The sequence below is a fragment of the Helianthus annuus genome, chromosome 8 (assembly GCF_002127325.2).
Source record: "Helianthus annuus cultivar XRQ/B chromosome 8, HanXRQr2.0-SUNRISE, whole genome shotgun sequence".
NCBI lineage: Eukaryota > Viridiplantae > Streptophyta > Magnoliopsida > Asterales > Asteraceae > Helianthus > Helianthus annuus.
Window position 1 is genome coordinate 1,168,024 of NC_035440.2, and position 19,583 is coordinate 1,187,606.

At 35.8% G+C, this 19,583-nt stretch overlaps 2 protein-coding genes across 4 annotated transcripts; both read left to right on the top strand.

Moving 5' to 3' along the window:
• On the top strand, positions 1-12,957 carry LOC110871664 (protein GLE1). 2 transcript variants are annotated; one of them, XM_022120382.2, is made up of 17 exons: positions 1-323; positions 437-538; positions 3,687-3,757; positions 4,393-4,560; positions 4,670-4,816; positions 5,495-5,615; positions 6,976-7,124; positions 7,209-7,377; positions 7,455-7,647; positions 7,746-7,855; positions 8,037-8,107; positions 8,483-8,561; positions 9,036-9,116; positions 9,287-9,370; positions 11,093-11,224; positions 11,325-11,447; positions 12,501-12,957. In XM_022120382.2, coding segments are annotated over exons 3-17 (1,956 nt in total). In that variant the 5' UTR covers positions 1-323; positions 437-538; positions 3,687-3,755; the 3' UTR covers positions 12,828-12,957. The 2 variants fall into 2 exon arrangements, with proteins under 2 accessions (XP_021976074.1, XP_021976075.1); XM_022120383.2 differs by having other exon boundaries at positions 112-323; positions 447-538.
• Positions 12,958-14,845: 1,888 nt separating this feature from the next.
• Positions 14,846-17,848, top strand: LOC110871662 (myosin-9). 2 transcript variants are annotated; one of them, XM_022120381.2, is made up of 6 exons: positions 14,846-16,470; positions 16,551-16,627; positions 16,762-16,873; positions 16,952-17,068; positions 17,208-17,582; positions 17,645-17,848. In XM_022120381.2, the coding sequence occupies exons 1-5, from the start codon at positions 15,076-15,078 to the stop codon at positions 17,556-17,558; spliced, it is 2,052 nt and encodes a 683-aa protein (XP_021976073.1). In that variant the 5' UTR covers positions 14,846-15,075; the 3' UTR covers positions 17,559-17,582; positions 17,645-17,848. The 2 variants fall into 2 exon arrangements, with proteins under 2 accessions (XP_021976073.1, XP_021976072.1); XM_022120380.2 differs by having other exon boundaries at positions 17,208-17,848.
• Positions 17,849-19,583: the final 1,735 nt, after the last annotated feature.

The following is a 19,583-nucleotide window of genomic DNA, read 5'->3' on the forward strand; positions in this document are numbered from 1 at the left end:
CGGGTTTCATTGAAGAGCCCAGTAATTTGGTCCGTTAACGATCAAAATCAAATAATCAAACCCTGCGTGCAACTGAAGCACAAAACAAAACTGAAACCATAGTTGATGATTGTATACCGTTAATTAATTCCCTCCCTCTCATAAACACATTCAAATCCACCGTCGCCACCACCACCCACCGCCTCTGCCACCATCACCACCGGCATCAAATCTTCTTTTACGCTGACGACCGAGCGGATGATACCACATACTCAAAATTGGGGAAAAATTTAGGGTTTTCTCTGTTTTAAGGGTTAGCTCCATCAATATCCCCATAATACAAGGTATCTACTCAATTTCTACGTATTCTTCCCTCGCAAATCAGCACCAACGATCCATTAAATCAATTCTTTTAACCCATCGAAGTTAGGGTTCTTATCTAATTGCATATTGGTAGGGATTATCAGGAATAAGGATTCATCAAGTGCTATGGGACCCATTCACTGAATAAACTTCAACTCATTCACTGGAACACACAAATCAAGCAAAAGTTCGCCAGGTGAACTCTAAATCTCTCAATTTCAATTTCTACGGTTTCGTTTTGTTTCTGTTTGTAATCGCTATTAGACTTATTCAACAGCCGTAAGATGATTTCTCACTTTTGATTTGTTTTTTCTTTTGTTTATTATACTTGTGCTGTGAATATCTGATTTCTGGGTGTAGATAAAGATTATTAGAAAGTGTAGATAAGGTGTTCGATGTTATGTCTGTGTGAGAAACTTTAGTTTGTTTTTTTTTTTTTTTTTTTTTTTTTTTTTTTTTTTTACGATTTTGGTAGTAATACGTTTGATCTGATGAGTGGCTGACTACTGGGTGAAAAATTGATGATTTTTTTTTTTGTTATCTTCATCATTTTGCTTTACCAGAAAACAATGTTTTTAGGGCATGTTTGGCTAAGCTTTTTGAAACAACTTATTGGCTTTTTAGAAAAGTCACTAGGTTTTTCCTCTCACATACACCCTCATTGCCAAACATCATTTTCTAGCGAGTTAATTACTGTTTTCGTCCCTGTGGTTTGTCAAGAATCACTATTTCAGTCCATTAGTTTAAAAATTGCGATTTCAGTCCCTGTGGTTTCACTTTCGTAACCATTTCAGTCCATGTGGTTTCACTTTCGTAACCATTTCAATCCATGTATTCTGTTAGTACAGGGACTGAAATGGTTACGAGGTGGACTGAAATGGTTACGAAAGCGAAACCACAGGGACTGAAATCGCAATTTTTAAACTAATGGACTGAAATAGTGATTTTTGACAAACCACATGGACGAAAACAGTAATTAACTCTTTTTTAGCTTATGACTTTTCAAAAAGCCAATAAGTCAATAAGTTGTTTCAAAAAGCTTAGCCAAACATGCCCTTAAATCACGAGGGGAACTGTTAACAATTTGGTGTAGTGTAGTCTGTGTCATATTTCCACCTTTTCGTTTCAGTTGTGTAAAGTTTGTGAATCTGATTGGGGACCATTAATATTTTCATTGGATTTAATTTAGATTAATGGGTTGGTTGGTAGATATTTCTGAACTTTGTAGGCTGCTATAATATTTCTTAGAATCTTTCAGACAGTCAGATTTAACTAACAAGTAAAATGATGTTATGTGCAGTTATTAGAATGTTCAAAATAGCAGCAATAGATAGAGATAGAAGTTTCAGAAGAATCTTTATATGTAATGGAATTGGGTTCTTTTTAGATTGTTTACATCTGTGATTAATAACTGTATCCGTATCTGTTTCATCAAAGCTAAGGTTATATATGTCATTAATGCATTATATAAGTGAATGGTGAAGTATAATCTATCTAGCTGGTACGAGCATAGCTAGAAAACAATAGTTCTGGACATCTTGGAGCTTGCAGTTTCTCTTGACTTATTATCATTAGTAATTAGCAATTTAGCATTAGGTTAGCATTTTAAATTAAACCTACTGATGCAAAATACTACTGTAGAATACAATTGCATAAATGTGAGAATGGAAAAATGTGATGTGTATATTTTGGGTAGTAGGTGAGTTAGTTAGTGTCAGCTAGTGTCAGTTAGTGTAGTTAAGTCGGTTAGTAGGTGGTCAAACAAGTCAAAGGTCCAGCTACAAATAATGAAGCCATGTATGCAATACTCATGTCTAATGAAATCCACTTACAGGCTTACAGCCAGATCACTTTCTTTTCTCAAATTTCACTGATTGTGTTTTAACTGTGATTGATCACTGATTACAAGAATTGCAGATCACATCAAAAAGGTTGATCAGGTTAGACAATAAAAATATCAGGTTCCTTGATATCATTTAAGTGATCATAGTCCATTAATCTCAAAAAAGTATCATCTTTGTAGTAACTTTAAGGGCCTACGAGTTTTTTAATTTTTTTTTATTTTTTAAAACTTTTATTTTTTTTTGATTTTTTTGAATTTTTATAATTTTTTGATTTTTGTGATTTTTTTTTTATTTTTAGAGATTTTTATTATATTTTTTATATGGATCGATCCGGATAGTGATCCATCCATTTAAAATTATTTGATATGGATCGGATCACGATCCATTATGTTGGATCATGGATCGGTCACGATCCATTATGTTGGATCATGGATCGGATCATGATCCATTTAAGTTGGATCATTAATGGATCGGATCATGATCCAATCCATATCCATCCATTGACAGGCCTGAGTATGGGTTCATGACTTTGTACCATTACCCTGTTAAATAATTATTCTTTATAGAAATAGTTTACCTATTGTCATGGGAGTCTTTTCTAGGGGTGCAAACGAGCTCGATAAACTTACTAGAGCTTGAGCTCGAGCCGGCTCGTTTATTATCTATTATTTAATATATTAAATAAAAAAATATAAATAATAGACTCATTTAGGCTCGCGAGCTAGATAAGTGAAGCTTGGGCTCGTTTACTAAACAAGCTTATTTTTAGGTTCGGGTACAGTAGTATCGGCTCGTTTACTAGACAACTTTAAATAAGGGGTAAGTGTTATTAAATATTAATAAAAACTAATGTTACACTAAGGCTCGAGGAGCTTGATGAGCTTCACATGTCAGGAAGCTCGGGCTTGATAAATAAACGAGATTTATTTCAGGCTCGGCTCAGCTCGTTTTGAGCTTTTTCTCGAGCCGCTCGGCTCGTTTGCACCCCTAGTCTTTTCCTAGTGGCAAAAATATTTTGTGATCACTATTTAACTTATAAAATCTTATTTTCTGTTTAAGTTTTTGTTACTTGATGCTTGTTAACGGCAATGCTATGCCCTAGGCTATCGCATTATCCGATAATGTTGTTTCTTTAGGCGTTTGCATTATAATTCTGTATGGTTTAAGTATCACACAATTTGGTTAAACTCAAAAACAGAAGATATACAGGTATACATTGCTAATAATTTGTTCTGTTGATGGTTTCTTTACTTCATTATTCAACAAAACTCTAGGTTATTTTTAATCGTAGACATGACGTGGTAATTTTTTTTAACATTCGTTGTACGGCCCCTTGTTGTAATGGTATTCAAAAATAGAATTTAATATGCTTTCGGTTATCTTTTGTGCGGATGAACTCTTCTTGATGCTTACATTCAAATGCATATAAGAATTGGTTTAATGTAATTGTGTTGATTGTGTGTTGTAATTCAAATACTCACTTCTACTCTTTTTTTGCAGGCGCATAACTCTTTGTACAACAAAGCTGGAGCATTCCCTTTGATATATTGGTTCTTGACTTATTTCACAATGTATGTCCTAGTGTACTTTTATCCATCCTTCTTATTTTATATATATATATATATATATATATATATATATATATATATATATAGGACAAAGATCCGTTAGGAACCACCCTTTATTGCGAGAACCAATGTGAACACAACCAAAAATGCCTAAAAATAGCTAAAAAATACACAATTTTTTTTAATATTTTTTTATATAAAAATCGCTACTTTTAGTAGCCAATTTTTTTTTTGTGGCTACTAAAAGTAGCGATTTTAACATAAAAAATATTAAAAAAATTTTTTTTTTAAAGATTTTTTTAGGTTTTTTGGGGGTTTCGTTTTTAGCATTTTAGCTTGGGGGGGGGGGTTAGGTTTTTTTAGGTTTTTTGGGGGTTTTAGTTTTTAGCATTTAGCTTGGGGGGGGGGTTTAGGTTTTTGGGGGGTGGGGGTTAGGTTTTTTAGGGTTTTTTTTAGGTTTTCACATTGGTTCTAGCAATAAAGGTGGTTCTCGCATGAACCTTACCCTATATATATATATATATATTTTAGTGAATACCTTAAATACAACATTGTATCGAATGTAGCATTGGTATTAAATGTTTAATTTACTTTAATTTAATACAGGCTTATTAACTTTGTTGATGTTTTATAATCAGGGGTGTTGTACAATTCGATCTTCGATGTCCCCAATGCGTTAACGGGATTATAGCTGATCCACAAACTGATTGGAGTTTCGATGAACTCATATCAGAGCTTAATTCCATAGACCAAAAACTTCAAGCATCCTCACCGGTCCCTTTACATTTCACCAAAACACACTCAAGGTACCATTATATCATTATAAAATCTACAAAAGATCCCTTGTGTGTTTTATGCTTTTTTTTTTTTTTTTTTTTATAAATAATCATCTACTAAGGAGCTTTTTTCTTGCAGTGATCTTCCAATCGCTGATAAACGTAGGAAGGCCTTTGTGATGCATGTATCAGATGATGAAAGTAATGATGATGATGCTTATGAGGATAATAATAGCAGACATGTGACGATTGGTAATCGTTTTGGTTGTGAGGATACCTATTTAAGGTTGTTACTCATCGTATCGGTTTCTACTTGTTAACGATAAATTTTCTTAAATTGACCCATTTAAAAGTAGGCAAAAGATCAAATACAAATAATCTTAACATACTAAACATACAAATTGAAGGAAAACTCAAAAAGACAAGGTGGCATTTTTGTAATTACCACCAACTATCAAAGTTACTATACAAATGTGAACTCAACCAAAAATACCTAAAAAGTAAAAACACAATTTTTTTTAACATTTTTTTATTAAAAAATCGCTACATTTTGTTAGCAAAAAAATTCTTTTTTTTTTTGCTGCTACTAAAAGTAGCGATTTTTAATAAAAAATGTTAAAAAAAAATAATAATTTGTGTGTTTTTTATTTTTTTTTTTATTTTTTTAGATTTTTTTAGGTTTTTTGGGGGTTTAGTTTTTAGCATTTTAGCTTGGGGGGGGGGGGGTAGGTTTTTTTAGTTTTTTTTTAGGTTTTTTAGGTATATTTGTAGAGTAACTTTGATAGTTATTGATAATTACAAAAATGCCACCTTGTCTTTTTGAGTTTTCCTTCAATTTGTATGTTTAGTATGTTAAGATTATTTGTACAAGAACTTTACCCTTTAAAAGTAAATAGGTTGGAAATGGCCAACCATATCTGTAATTTTGACTTCATTGATGATTCTAACATGTAAATATTTTCAGTGACAGTACAGAGTCTGATAGCGAGTCAACTAGTGAGGCCCAATGGGCTTTGATGGACAAAGGTGGAGTTATTGAAGGTGCATTAATCGAGCTAAGCCATGAACACCAGCTTAGTGTTGCGGTCCGTTTTTTTATCCTTTTTAATGCCATCCCACCTTAACTGTTGGATCTTTATTTATCCCTTCTTTTGGTTTTCACACGGTTACCATACACTTGAGGTGGCAAAATTAGGCCTGTAAATGAACCGAACGAGCACAAACAGAGGCATGTTAATGTCCGTTCATTTAACTTTAACAGAACACGAACACATACATATAATCAAACACATTTTTTTGTTTATGTTCGTTTATTAAGAAAATGGGCGTGTTCGTGTTTGTTTATGTTTGTTCGTTTAAAACCTAAACGAACAGTCCACGAACGTAAACAAACAAACTTAAACGAACATAATTTAACAAACAATAAACAACACAAATGAACATAATCGAAGAAACATTAATGAACACAAATGAACATAATTTACTAAACATAAGTGAACATAAAGTAATTATTTATATAAATTAGTGATTAATTACGATAAATTCCATTGGAAAACCCATTTTTATTCCTAGAAAGCCCAATTACCAATTAGTTATATTTATATAAGCAGTTACAAAGTTCCTCTCATGTTTAATTTTTATATAAATAAAAGAGTAAATTACTATTTTCGTCCTTGTGGTTTGTCAAAAATCACTGTTTCAGTCCATTAGTTTAAAAATTGCAACTTCAGTCCCTGTGGTTTCATTTTCGTAACCATTTCAGTCCACCTTGGAACCATTTTAGTCCCTGTACTAACATAATAAATGGATTGAAATGGTTACAAAAGTGAAACCACAGGGACTGAAACGGTTACGAAAGTGAAACCACAGGGACTGAAATCGCAATTTTTAAACTAATGGACTGAAATGGTGATTTTTGACAAACCACAGGGACGAAAACAGTAAGTAATTCTAAATAAAACGAAATGTAAATAAACGAACATAAATGAACGAACAAAACACGTGTTCATGTTCGTTCGTTTAATTAAATGACCAAAAAATGTGTTCATGTTCGTTCAGTTATTAAATAAACGAATTTCCCGTGGAACAAGTTCATGAACAATCAATGAACCTTCGGTTCGTTTACAGGCCTAGGCAAAATGGACGGGTTAGGTAACGGGTAAATTTTTGTAGTATTTTAAATCTTCTATAAATAGTTAAGCGTGGCAAATAAGTTTACGTTGCTTATACTATTCCAATAACACTCTGTTTTTAGTTCAGATTTTATGTCATAAAATTACACTTTGAATGGATTTCCCGTTTTCTATTAAGCTTACTTTTTACCAGTTAAATATTTAACTGACATAACCTGATTCAACCTCACTCATATGCACACGGGTCGAAGTTGTGAGTTCTACGATATACATTCAGTATTAAACCATCTCTATATATACCTCTGATTAATAGGAAGAGATAAGAGCCCGTATATCTGCATTTGGAGCCGATCTTACAAATGAAAAAGACAAATTTACCCATGCTCTATCCCGAGCTGAAAAAAATAAGGAGGCACGGCGTGAGTTAGATCGGAAACGCGATTTGCAATATCAACGCCAAATGTAAGACCTAATCATATTGCATTAAAAAGGTTTGAGCTTGTTATTCTGTTTCATCTTTTTTTCAATTTTTTATTGTTTTTGTAGTGCAGAAGAACTTGATAATCATCTGACTGATGTTCAAAGGCACCATGAATACAAATCCCAGATAGAAGAAAAAAAGATACGAGACGATGCCGCAATTGAAGAGGCCAAAAGAAAGCAAAAGGCTTTTCAGGAAGAGAAAATCCGTCAAGAAAAAATTAAAGCAGAAGAGGTATTTAAAAAATATTAAACTGTTATATTATTGCTAAAGAGTTGTCTAATTTTTTATGTTTTGTGTTTTGTGTGCAGGCCAGGCATCAAGCGGAAAAGAAGAAAGAGGAAGAAGCAAAAGCGATAGCATTGGAAGCTGAAAAAGCTGCAAAAGAAGCAGCTGAAATGGCGGCTGCGGAAAGTCAAAGAAAGGCTGCTGAGGCTTTGACTGCTTCACAAGGAGCGGGTTCTAAGGAATCCGGTTCTGGTAGACTCAATAAAGCACCCGAAGGTGAATCTATATCTATTAGCCAATATTGTTTGATATTGAATCACCGTACAATATGTTAATCTTTCTTCTCACTTTACGAGTGGTTGAGTTGATTGCAGGAAATGTCCTCAAGGGTGCTGAGAGTGCTTTAAAAATGGAAGAAAGTAGGCTGCAAATATATAACGAAGTGGTAGGAAAAGGTTTTGCTTCGGAAATGGATTCTAATCGAGTAAGTCATGAATGACATGCTTTAAAATTCCAATGTATGCACCAAAAACGCAAAAAGAACGGTGTTTTCTATCTCCAACCATGTTTCATGGTCCACATATTGATGAAATATTTAACGTAACAAGTAAAAGCTAATTTACAAAAAAAAAAAATCTATTATTTACAAGGTACCTTTTATGTAGGAATATAGCAGGCAGGGTATGCAAATGGCTAGACGTATTAAAACCATAACCGGCACAAAAGAGAGTGTAAGGTGCGTCGATTTCTTTTTTCACCACAAAACAAGAAATATTGTAACTTGTAAGTTCGTATTTGGTGTTTGCGTTTAGCTTATTTTCGTCTCTTATGAGCTTTATCAACTTTTAAAACACAGTAACTTCTTTCGTAGTGTTTGGCCAAACTTATCTGCTTGTTGCGCCCATTTTGTAAGCTGTTTATCAGTTTTTCTTGGGCTCATTTGTCTTTGTACAATTTTACCCCTATCTTTTTTTCTACACCTTTTGGAGGTGTGTCCTTTTTAGTCATTTTACCATTGTAGCTTTTTTTTTTGTTATTGCAAAAGGTCATAAGCGTTTTGTTAGAGAAGTGAGAACAACATCTTGATTTGACTTTAAGTTATGTTGACCAGGGCAAAAGCAGAAGAGCTGGTGAAACTTATGAATTCAACCCTTCCCCAATCCGTCAATATCGGGATCTTTGCAGATAAAGTAATTCACTTTTCTATTCAGAAACATATTTTTGAACTAACTGTATTTGTATATATATATACTATGGGTATGTTTGGCATGGAGCTTTTAGGAGCTTCTAGCTTTAAGCTTTTAAGAAAAAGCTCCTACTTAATAAAAAGCCTTGTTTGGTTGAAGGAGCTTGAAGCTTTTAGGTTAGAAGCTTGAAGCTTTTGGTTGAACGCTCCTACTAGTAGCGTTTAGAAGGAGCTACAAGCTTTTAGGGAAAAAAATGACTATTTTAACCTCTAAAGATAATGAACTTTTTAATGCACAAACTTTTTACATTTTTAGTTATGTCCATTTTGGTCATTTTATACATTATATTAAAAGCTCCAGCTACTCTGCCAAACACCAAATATATCTAAAAAGCACCAGCTACAGCTATCAGTTTCCAGCCACCAGCTACTTTTGCCAAACATACCCTATACATTATATTAACTTTTAACGTAACAGGTCGTCTATTTTTGCACAAACGCTAGCAGCAATGCCGCCATATATGCTTATGGGCATGTCATTGTTATGGTTACATCACAGGTGAGAAAATTCATACTTTTTTTTTCTCTTTAAAAGAAGGCAATGCAAGATTATGAAACAATTTCGGAAACAAATTAAGATGCTGGACATTGCTTAGATGAATTATTTTTTAACAATCAATGAGACATTTTATGATTTAAACTTGCCGTTGTTTTTCATCATGATTCTAGGTTCCCCGTGCCATGGAAATTCTTCTTGCAAAATTAAACAAAGTTTGCATCTTCACAATTCCAAAGTATTTAAGTTATTCAGAGGTACTCCCCTATATCCTGTTAGTTCTGCAAACGAGCCGAGCCGAGCCCGAGCTTGACCAGGCTCGAGCTCGAGCTCGGCTCGATTCGAGCTTTGTTTTCAAGGCTCGAGCTCGGCTCGTTTGTATTTTCTCAAGCTCGAGCTCGGCTCGGGCTCGGCTCGTTTATTATCTATTAATTAATATATTAAATAAAAATAATATAGATAATAGACTTTTTAGGCTCGTGAGCTCGATAAGTGAAGCTCGGGCTCGGGCTCGTTTACTAAATAAGCTTATTTTTAGGTTCGAGGTCGGCTTGTAAACAAGTTTGAATAAGCTCGGCTCGACTCGGCTCGTTTACACTAAGGCTCGATAAGGCTCAACGAGCCTAACGAGCCTCACATGCAAGGCTCGAGCTCGGGCTCGATAAACAAACGAGCTATGTAGTTAATATCCCGATATATCGGTTATCGGTCCCCTGCCGAGATAGCGGTACAAAATATCGGTCAGAATATCAGTACCGATAATATCAGCGACATTGTCTGATATTTGACCGATATTTGATCGATAAATCCCCGATTTTCCCGATATCAGTACCATTCTTCTTATTTCTATCGTTCATTTTTCTTCTTATTGCTGCTATTAGTGTTTTAAGCCTTAATTGTTAGTTGTTACTGTTAAATGTTAGTGTTTTAAGTCTTAGTCAGTTCTTACTTATTACAATTGTTAGTGTTAAATTGCTATATATATAAATTTAGCATGATATTGAAATTACCGATATCCCATCGCGATAACCGATATCTCAAATATCAGTCCTTGACTGATATCCGATATTTTACCGCATTAACTACTTAGCAAACGAGCTTTATTTTAAGCTCAAGCTCGGATCGAGCTCGATAAGGCTCGGCTCATTTCGAGCTTTTTCTCGAGCCGATCTCGAGTAGCTCGCGAGCCGCTCTGCTCGTTTGCACCCCTAGTTTTTCCTACAAGATGTGTGTATTTTTTTTGTTTTAATTATTTTGTTCAACTAATTTACTTGTATAATTCTTAAAGCATGAACTTGGCATTGGCTAAAAACCCACAAAGACTGCATATTATTATTTGGGTCGCAGATTTCAACCCTAACCCACACACATATAAATTTAGGTCAACCCGAACACGACCCGTTTAACCCGTACTTTTAAATGAGTCATTACAAGTTGACAATTTATAAGCAAGTTGTTGGATTTTAATCGCATTATGGATAACATGTTTAATGGTGAGTATGGGCGTGACAAGGAAATAATATAATGTTTCAAAACCTACTTTATAATGACTAACCATGTAAATAAAAACAGAAAAACAAAAAAAATATATAAAAGTTTTTTTGTCTAAATAGTTACGGGTTAACGGGTCAACCCATTTTATACGAGTCAACCCGAACCCAACCTGTTTCTAATGCGGGTCAACCTGAACCCGACCCGTTTTAGATGGTTCGTGTTAGTCAACCCAAACCAGTTTTGTTCCGTGTCGGGTTCGGGTCGGGTTTCGGGTCGTCTCAAGAATTGTCGCCCCTGACCCCATCACCACGTCAAGTAAAAGAACACAGTCACATATTAAATTGTCTTTCACCATATATGGCAATTAAAGCGGTCATTCTTATCCTATTAAGTGAAAAAAATGTGTCGATTTAGGTTGTGTTCTATCACTATCGGGTCAGTAAAACCGAAAATTCATCAAATGAATAATAATTTTGCTTCTCCAGGCAGCATTTGAATCAAGAAATGCTTACTTGAGAGCTATTGGTTACCAAGAAGAAGATGGGAAGCTTGAAAGTACCGATGATTATGTAGCAAGACTAACCCAATATATGAAACTATACGGGGCTCTAATTCAGGTTTTCTTTCTAACAGTTGATCAATCTTATAACAAGTAGAAAATCTCTTATACCCACTGCTTTATTTATAACAATATACCTTTTTTGTTAATTTTATTAGACTGAAGTTAACGGCGTCCAAAATCTGCATGGAATTGAAGAGGGCTGGAAATGGCTTGCTAGGTTTTTAAATTCTCTGCCGGCGAATATATACACCGTAGTGGCACTTGAGGCTTTCCTTGAGGTGAGTTTATATCATGACTTATTTTATAAATAGTAAATGTCTTTCTAATGATTAGAAAGCCAATATCATTAGTTCATTACCATAACAACTAGATTGTTGCCATAGGCTGCGCGTTGCGGCGGTGACGCCTTAGTTGTTCATGGCTGGCGGCACATTATGTGATGCGCTAACAATATGAAAACGCGTGTTTCGACGTATCCGATCTAACTTAGCGTAACCTATATATGCATTGTAGTTACAATGTACAATGATTAACGTGTGGAGCCCGGTTGCCCGCACTTGACATTACACGTTTTTTACTTTGTTACACGTTATCTTCGTGACATTAACATCATTAGACCTAGATAAAAAAAGCGTATGTCTCGGTCGTTGCGGTGTAAAGTCGTAATCTAGACAACAGTGTAAAGTCGTAAAAGTAATTTAGGCATTAACATGATTGAGCATAGATACAAAAAATGATAATAATGTGTCGCACGTTGCAATGTTAATTTGTAAAAATAAATTAAACAAAATAGAGTGTCGAGTTATTAAGTAGGAAAGTTTGGAGGGTAAAAGTTATCAATTACCAAAAGATAGAAGTGAATGTGTAACTTACTTAAAGAAAAGGAAGTGTAGTTGTGAAAGTTTAGGGGTGTTTTGGTCTTATGTTGAAAGTTTGGGGTGTATTTGATTGTATGTTGAAAGGTTGGGAGTGTTTTGGTCAGTGGCAAAAGCCACCGATCTTTTGTTTTAGAGTTAATTACTGTTTTCGTCCCTGTGGTTTGTCAAAAATCACTATTTCAGTCCATTAGTTTAAAAATTGCGATTTCAGTCCCTGTGGTTTCACTTTCGTAACCATTTCAGTCCACCTCGTAACCATTTCAGTCCCTATACTTAACAGAATAATGGATTGAAATGGTTACGAAAGTGAAACCACAGGGACTGAAATCGCAATTTTTAAACTAATGGAGTGAAATAGTAATTTTTGACAAACCACAGGACGAAAACAGTAATTAACTCTTTGTTTTAAGATAGAGTAAATCTGAATCTTTATGTGAAACGACGATTTGTCAGGTGGCAGGGTTTGCTCTATATAGAAGATACAAAAACCAGTTCAAGAAGCTATTAAACATTATATCCCGCGACTTCCTTAAAGCGTTGAAGGAAAGTAAAGATCCGAAAGTGACGAAAGCTGTGATGAGTTTAGAGAGCTACATTCAATCAAACAATTTCCAAAAAGAACCCGAAGGATGGCGGCTTCGGGATCATTTACAATCAAGCGATTTCAACGCTAGCGAGTCCGATAATCAACAACAATATCATAATTCGTCACAAGGATATGGGGGGTACCAACAACAATACAATTATAACTCACCAAATAGGTTTGTTTATCGTCGATGACAGATTCACATTCGAGTATTTATGGCTGAATTCATTGTTGAACATCCATTTTTTTCATATTGTTAGATTGATTGTTTGTACTATTAACTCACTAAATGTAATGTTTGCAATGAGTGTATATTTGTTTCAACTCTTGGATTAAAAACATTTTAATTACCTCGCCCCGTTCGATTACCACAAGAACCAAGTATGGGAAAATGGTGGGTCAAAGCTTATTAAAACAAGTTTTGATCAAGATTGAAAAACTGTCAAAATGCGTTCAACGACTATCTTTTTAATGAGTACAGCCACAGTCGTATGACTCAAAACTATTTAAATACAACCACAGTTGCACGACTCCACTAACTACGTCGCTAGTGGAGCCGTACGACTGTGGCTGTATTGGTGGTCCTACATTTAAATAAATAAAGTCGAACCTTATTTTGTAATTAGCACAAATAACGAGATACCTTGAATGCAATATCTAAATCAATAAACGTTGAACCCCTTTTTACAACAAATTTGTAATGACCACAAATAATCCATACCTTAAATGCATATAATTTAAGAATTAAGTAAACATATACAATAGTAGAAAAGCTTTGGAAAACTTCAAAAGTTAATGGGGACATGTCAAAAAGAACATAAATATAAATATTTCTAAGATGATCCGTAATGCTTAAAACTTGGTTTAATAGTATCATAACTAGTAAGATAAGATTTATATTAAAAAAACATAGAAAACAATAATAAAAGAGAAAATGTGTAAGTCGTGTCAAACATTAAATAAACAAGAATAATGCCCGTATGATGCGGCGGGGAACAGAAACACTTCCAAATGTGTGCATGGTTCAGTTAATTTCGGTTATTAGCCTTAACCGAAACTGAAGTTATCAGTTAATCGATCTTATTAACCAATTGGTTAATTGGTTTGGTTTATTTGGTTAGATTGTCGGTTTTCAGTTCGATTCAGTTAATTTTGGTTAACTGAACATTAAATAAATTAGAGAGACGTTCACGTTACTATAGTAGTTAGACTAGTGCCTCTTGATTCTCATGCGTAACTTGGGGTTAACCTTTTTGTGACGTGTTAGTGTGGAGGTTGTCTTCTCATCAAGGCTTGTTTTTTTTTTTATTTATTTTTTTTATTTTGAATCATTTCACATGAACATCCACCTGACTCAAGAGATCGTATGTAGTACCACAATTTACGAACATACAAACAATATAACATTTTGGTTATACACACAACCAAAAACATACAAATAGAAAATAAAAAATTTCCATTAGTTATAACTTTTCTTTTTAATATTTCTGGTCCCAACCCCGATTAAAGAAAAAAGTTTTTATATGACATCTTGTCTCTATACGGATCGTATAACCTTATACGAGCGATAAAATTGTGATGGTTTAGGGATTCAAGGAAAGGGGTGGCTAAGCAATGACACAGATAGGGGTGTAAACGAGCCGGGCCGAGCCTGAGCTCGGCTTGTCATGTTTTTATGAAGCTCGGGCTCGACTTGGTTCGAGCCTCCTTATTTGAGCTCAAGCTCGGCTCGCGAGTAAAACTCAAAGCTCAAGCTATTTTGAAAACAACCTAAAACGAGCTAAAAGCGCAGCTTCAGCTCGCTTCAGTATTTTGCTTAAAAGAGCCAAAGCTCGGCCCGAACTCGGCTCACCAATGTTATCATCATTATTACTATATTATATATAAAAATTAAAATTTTGTTTGGGTTCGTTTAGGCTTGCAAGCCTAAACGAGTTCTGTATTCAGGCTTAAGCTCGGGCTCATTCAAGCTTTTAACCGAGCCGATAATGAGTAGCTCTCGAGCCACTGGGTTCCAGACCCATGAAAACGTATGTTAATCATATAATTTTATATATTTTTTTTGTTGATTACATACAAACATTAATTAATTAATAATTATTATCCGTCAATTACAATTACAATTTTTAATTACACAAAAACAAAAAGATAAGTTCAAATATGTATTAACTCTTAATCTTAATATTAATCTTAATTAAGTTTATCGTGTGATTGGGTTCAACGCTGTTCAAAAAGTGTTGGTTAGGTAACTCCAAATTCCTTCTTCTTCATTCGTAATTCCCAATATTTTACTTAAACCCTAACGATTCACCATCAATTTCTCACAAATCTGCACACACATTCAATCATAATCCATCCACAACACTTAACAACCCTTCAATCAATCAATAATTCATCAATTAATCGATCAATCGATCAGTTTCAGTCAATTTTGACCTAACAATGGCGGACGGAGACGATAACGACGCCGTATTGAGCGATGTAGAAGAAGACGACAATCCTCCGGCACCGATCGTCACCGGACCGATCAGTTCAATCAGAACTCGATCGTCAACAGATGACGTATCGAATAATATATCGAATAATGTATCGATCGAGAGGTTTCGAGAACTGCTAACGGAGCTAGATCGGGAACGGCAAGCTCGTGAGGCAATTGAGAAATCAAAATCTGAACTGCAGGTTTCATTCAACCGGTTGAAGGTGTTGGCACATGAAGCGATCAAAAAGCGAGACGAGGTTGTTAGATCGAACGAGAAGTTATCGGTCGAATTAGCGGAAACTGTGAAGGAGAAGGAGGAGTTGATGAAACAGAAAGAGGAGGTTGTTAAGGAGTTGGAGGAATCTGTTAAGGCTAAGGAAGGTGTTAAATCGGAGATCGGGACCGCTGCGCAGATGTTAGTGACCGGAATCGATAAAATATCCGGTAAGGTTAATCGGTTTAAGAATTTTACTGCTGGTGGATTGCCTAGGTCTCAGAAGTATACCGGATTGCCTGCTGTGGCTTACGGAGTGATTAAACGGACTAACGAGATTGTCGAGGAGCTTGTTCGACAGATTGAGTTAGTAACCAAGGGTAGGAATGAGGCTCGGGAGCAAATGGAACAGAGGAGTTATGAAATCGCGATTGAGGTGTCGGAGCTTGAAGCGACGATCAGTGGGCTTAGAGATGAGGTGGCGAAGAAGACGTCGGTTGTTGAGCGTTTGGAGAACTTGAATGAGGAGAAAGATGAGATGATGGGAGAGCTGGAAACCGAGTTGAAGGAGAAGCAGGATTTGGTTAGTGAGTATGGTGATAAGTTGAGGGTTTTGGAGGAACGAATGGATTCGCAAAGGCCGTTGTTGGTTGATCAGTTGAGTCATGTTTCGAAGATACATGACCGGATTTGTGAGGTTGTTAAGGTGATTGACGGTGATAAGAAAGCGGATTTATCGGATTCGTTGTTTCTTCCACAAGAAACGGATTTAGAGGAGAACATGCGGGCTTCGTTAGCTGGGTTGGAGACCATAAATGAATTGAGTTCGATGGCGTTGGAGAAAATGAAGGCTTTGGTTGCTGAAAGAAGTCGAGAAGTTAAAAGTCTGAATGAAACAGTTAATCAGTTGACAAGGGAGAAAGAGCATATTGGTTCTTTACTGAGGAGTGCTTTGTCAAGAAGAATGTCCGCTGACCCGTCTTTAAAAACCAACGAGTTGTTTAAAGTAGCGGAAAAGGGATTAAGGGAATCTGGGGTTAATTATAGGTTTAATAATCATACTGGGCATGAAAAGACAGTTTCAAGTAATAAGGATGGTAATGTGAAGTTAGATGATGACGATGATGATGAAATATCTACTTTGGTGCGTGTTTTATGCATTAGTTTCTCATAGAGGTTAAGTTTTTTAGCTGAGATGATTGATTATCTGAAAATAATATGCAGGCTGGTGCTCTTGAGAAGATTATAAAACAGTCTCAGATCGAGATAATTGAACTGCAACATAGTGTTGATGAATTAAGGTATTTTCCTTATATAACATAAAGATTGGTTATCTTGTAGTAGCTTTTTGTTTTTAAATAATCTTTTTGAGATGGTACAAGTAAAAAGATCTAAAATTTATCATCTTTATATTCGTATGCTAATTGTAATCAAGGGCAGAGTCAAGTTTACTGAAGGAACGCGTTGAAGCTCAAGCTAAGGAGCTTCTGCAAAGTAAACAAAAGCTAGAGGAACTTGAAGAAAAAGAGAGAGTGGCAAATGAAAATGTAGGTTACAGTTTCTGTTATATATATAAGACTATATATATGATTGTATATATAATATTTTGTAATTGTATGGTGTAGGTTGAAGGGCTTATGATGGATATTGCTGCAGCCGAAGAGGAGATCACTAGATGGAAAGTAGCAGCTCAGCAAGAAGCTGCAGCAGGTAAAGCAGTGGAACAAGATTATGTAGCGCAGGTATGCTCACAGTTACGTTTTTTCTGTTTTAATGTATTCATCGGTTTATTCTTTAGATTATCAGATACTGTTGATTACATAATCACTCTCAAAAGGCCCATCCAAACGCCACTTATGCGATCTACTACCATCCCTGCAGTTACATACAATACGCCAAGAACTGGAAGAAGCAAAACAATCTGTAATAGAATCCGAAAAAAAGCTCAAATTCAAAGAAGAAACAGCAGCTGCTGCCATGTCAGCAAGAGACGCAGCTGAATCTTCGTTAAAATTGGCAGACACAAGGGCTGCTCGTTTGAGGGAAAGAGTAGAAGAGTTGACTAGTCAACTTGAAGAACTGGATACACGAAGTAGCTTAATTAACGGGAAAAGGCCTAGATACATATGCTGGCCTTGGCAATGGCTCGGTTTGGACCCAATAGGACCCCGCCAGCTGGACACACACGAACATACTTCAAATGAAATGGAACTTTCAGAGCCTCTTCTCTGATAAGTGATAACCTTCATGTTTCTGGTCAGTTTTTTTTTTAATCTATACACTAAAAGTTATAGTTTTGTTGTCAATTTATCGTGCAGCAGATGCGAAATCCCTGACTTTAGACAGTTTATGTGATCAACCGGTTGAGTTTGAAAATTAAAAGGTGTAGATTTTTATCGAAGTGTGTAATTATTTGTTTTTTGATTTTTACTTATACCAAAGGGATTGACATACAGTGAGTTACACTTCCATTGTAAATGACCTGCAATTAAATTTGCTAAAGATTTATCGTGTTTTACTTATCAGTTGCTGCAATTCACTTTCTTTATGGGGCAATCCTTGAATATGTAATGTGTCTATATCAGGGGTGCAAACAAGCCGAGCCGAGCCCGAGCTCGACCAGGCTCGAGCTCGAGCTCGATTAACTTATGAGAGCTCGGGATCGAGCTCGGCTCGATTCGAGCTTTGTTTTCAAAGCTCGAGCTCGGCTCGTTTGTATTTTCTCAAGCTCGAGCTCGGCTCGGGCTCGGCTCGTTTATTATCTATTAATTAGTATATTAAATAAAAATAATATAAATAATAGACTTTTTAAGCGCGCGAGCTCGATAAGTGAAGCTCGGGCTCGGGCTCGGGCTCGTTTACTAAATAAACTTATTTTTAGGTTCGAGGTCGGCTTGTAAACAAGTTTACATAAGCTCGACTCGACTCGGCTCGTTTACACTAAGGCTCGATAAAGCTCGACGAGCCTAACGAGCTTCACATGCGAGGCTCGAGCTCGGGCTCGATAAACAAACGAGCTTTGTTTTTAGGCTCAAGCTCGGCTCGGGCTCGATAAGGCTCGACTCAACGAGCTTCACATGCGAGGCTCGAGCTCGGGCTCGATAAACAAACGAGCTTTGTTTTTAGGCTCAAGCTCGGCTCGGGCTCGATAAGGCTCGACTCATTTCGAGCTTTTTCTCGAGCCGATCTCGAGTAGCTCGCGTTTGCACCCCTATCTATATGTATATAAACCTTATTTAAAGTGTGATCCAACTTTTTGAACATCATTAGTGGCTTTTATTATGTTTTCTCGTAACCGGAATGGACGGGCCGGTTGGACTGGAATCCGCCTACAAAACCGGTCTGGTTGAGTACTCTTAAAGCGCTGTCATTCGGGCCAGCTGGTTATCGGTTTTGAAGCCGACTGCTGGATTTCAATTTTTTTTTTTTTGTCTAATATCTCGTTTATGATTTATTTACGACTTCAGTCTCCATAATTTGTTTATTTCGGGCTTCATATTTTGTTTAACATTGTGTATTGAATTATTTATGACATCCGTGTTTTTTATATCGGTCCAAAAAATGGACTGGAAAGGCGACTGGTCCGGCTATGAAAATATCGTTATTGTCCATTGTTGTGAACAAAGAAGCAGAAGGCTATCCGCTATAGCCTCAAATCACTAAGATGGCTTCAACTGGTTCAGGAATTTGGGCGTTTGGGTGTGAACCGCCTTTTGCGGGCTTATAGTTAGGTTTAAGGCCTTTTACTGGAAGGTTATGAAGCTTATTACCTTTCTTATTCTTTGATTTGTGCCAATGAAAGATCAATTACAACGCGCTGGCCTATTGTTGACTTCCTCGAGCTTTGCTTGTGTTGTCAATTCGGTTTCTCACTAACAGAGGCCGAGTATTCTTAAATGCTTTGACGCTTAAGACAGTATCTTTTATGAAAATGTTTTTTTAATAAGACGGGTAAATCTCGCTCATTATCAACTTAATTACACGTTTGGATTGATATAATATTTTTTGAATGGCGATATATTATTAGAAAAGGTCGCTACTAGCAAGGTGCTACAACGATGGATACATGACTGTAATACAAAATTAGCTTGAGTAAACAGTGCATCATTTTTTGACCTATGTTTTATCCACAAGAATGAGTTCCTGAGGATTGTTGAAGGTGCTTTCCCTTTGTTGTTGAATCAAGAATTATTCTTTTTGTAATTTAAGAATAGTTGCCCCAATTTACCAAATACAACTCAATCTCAGTTCTTGAAT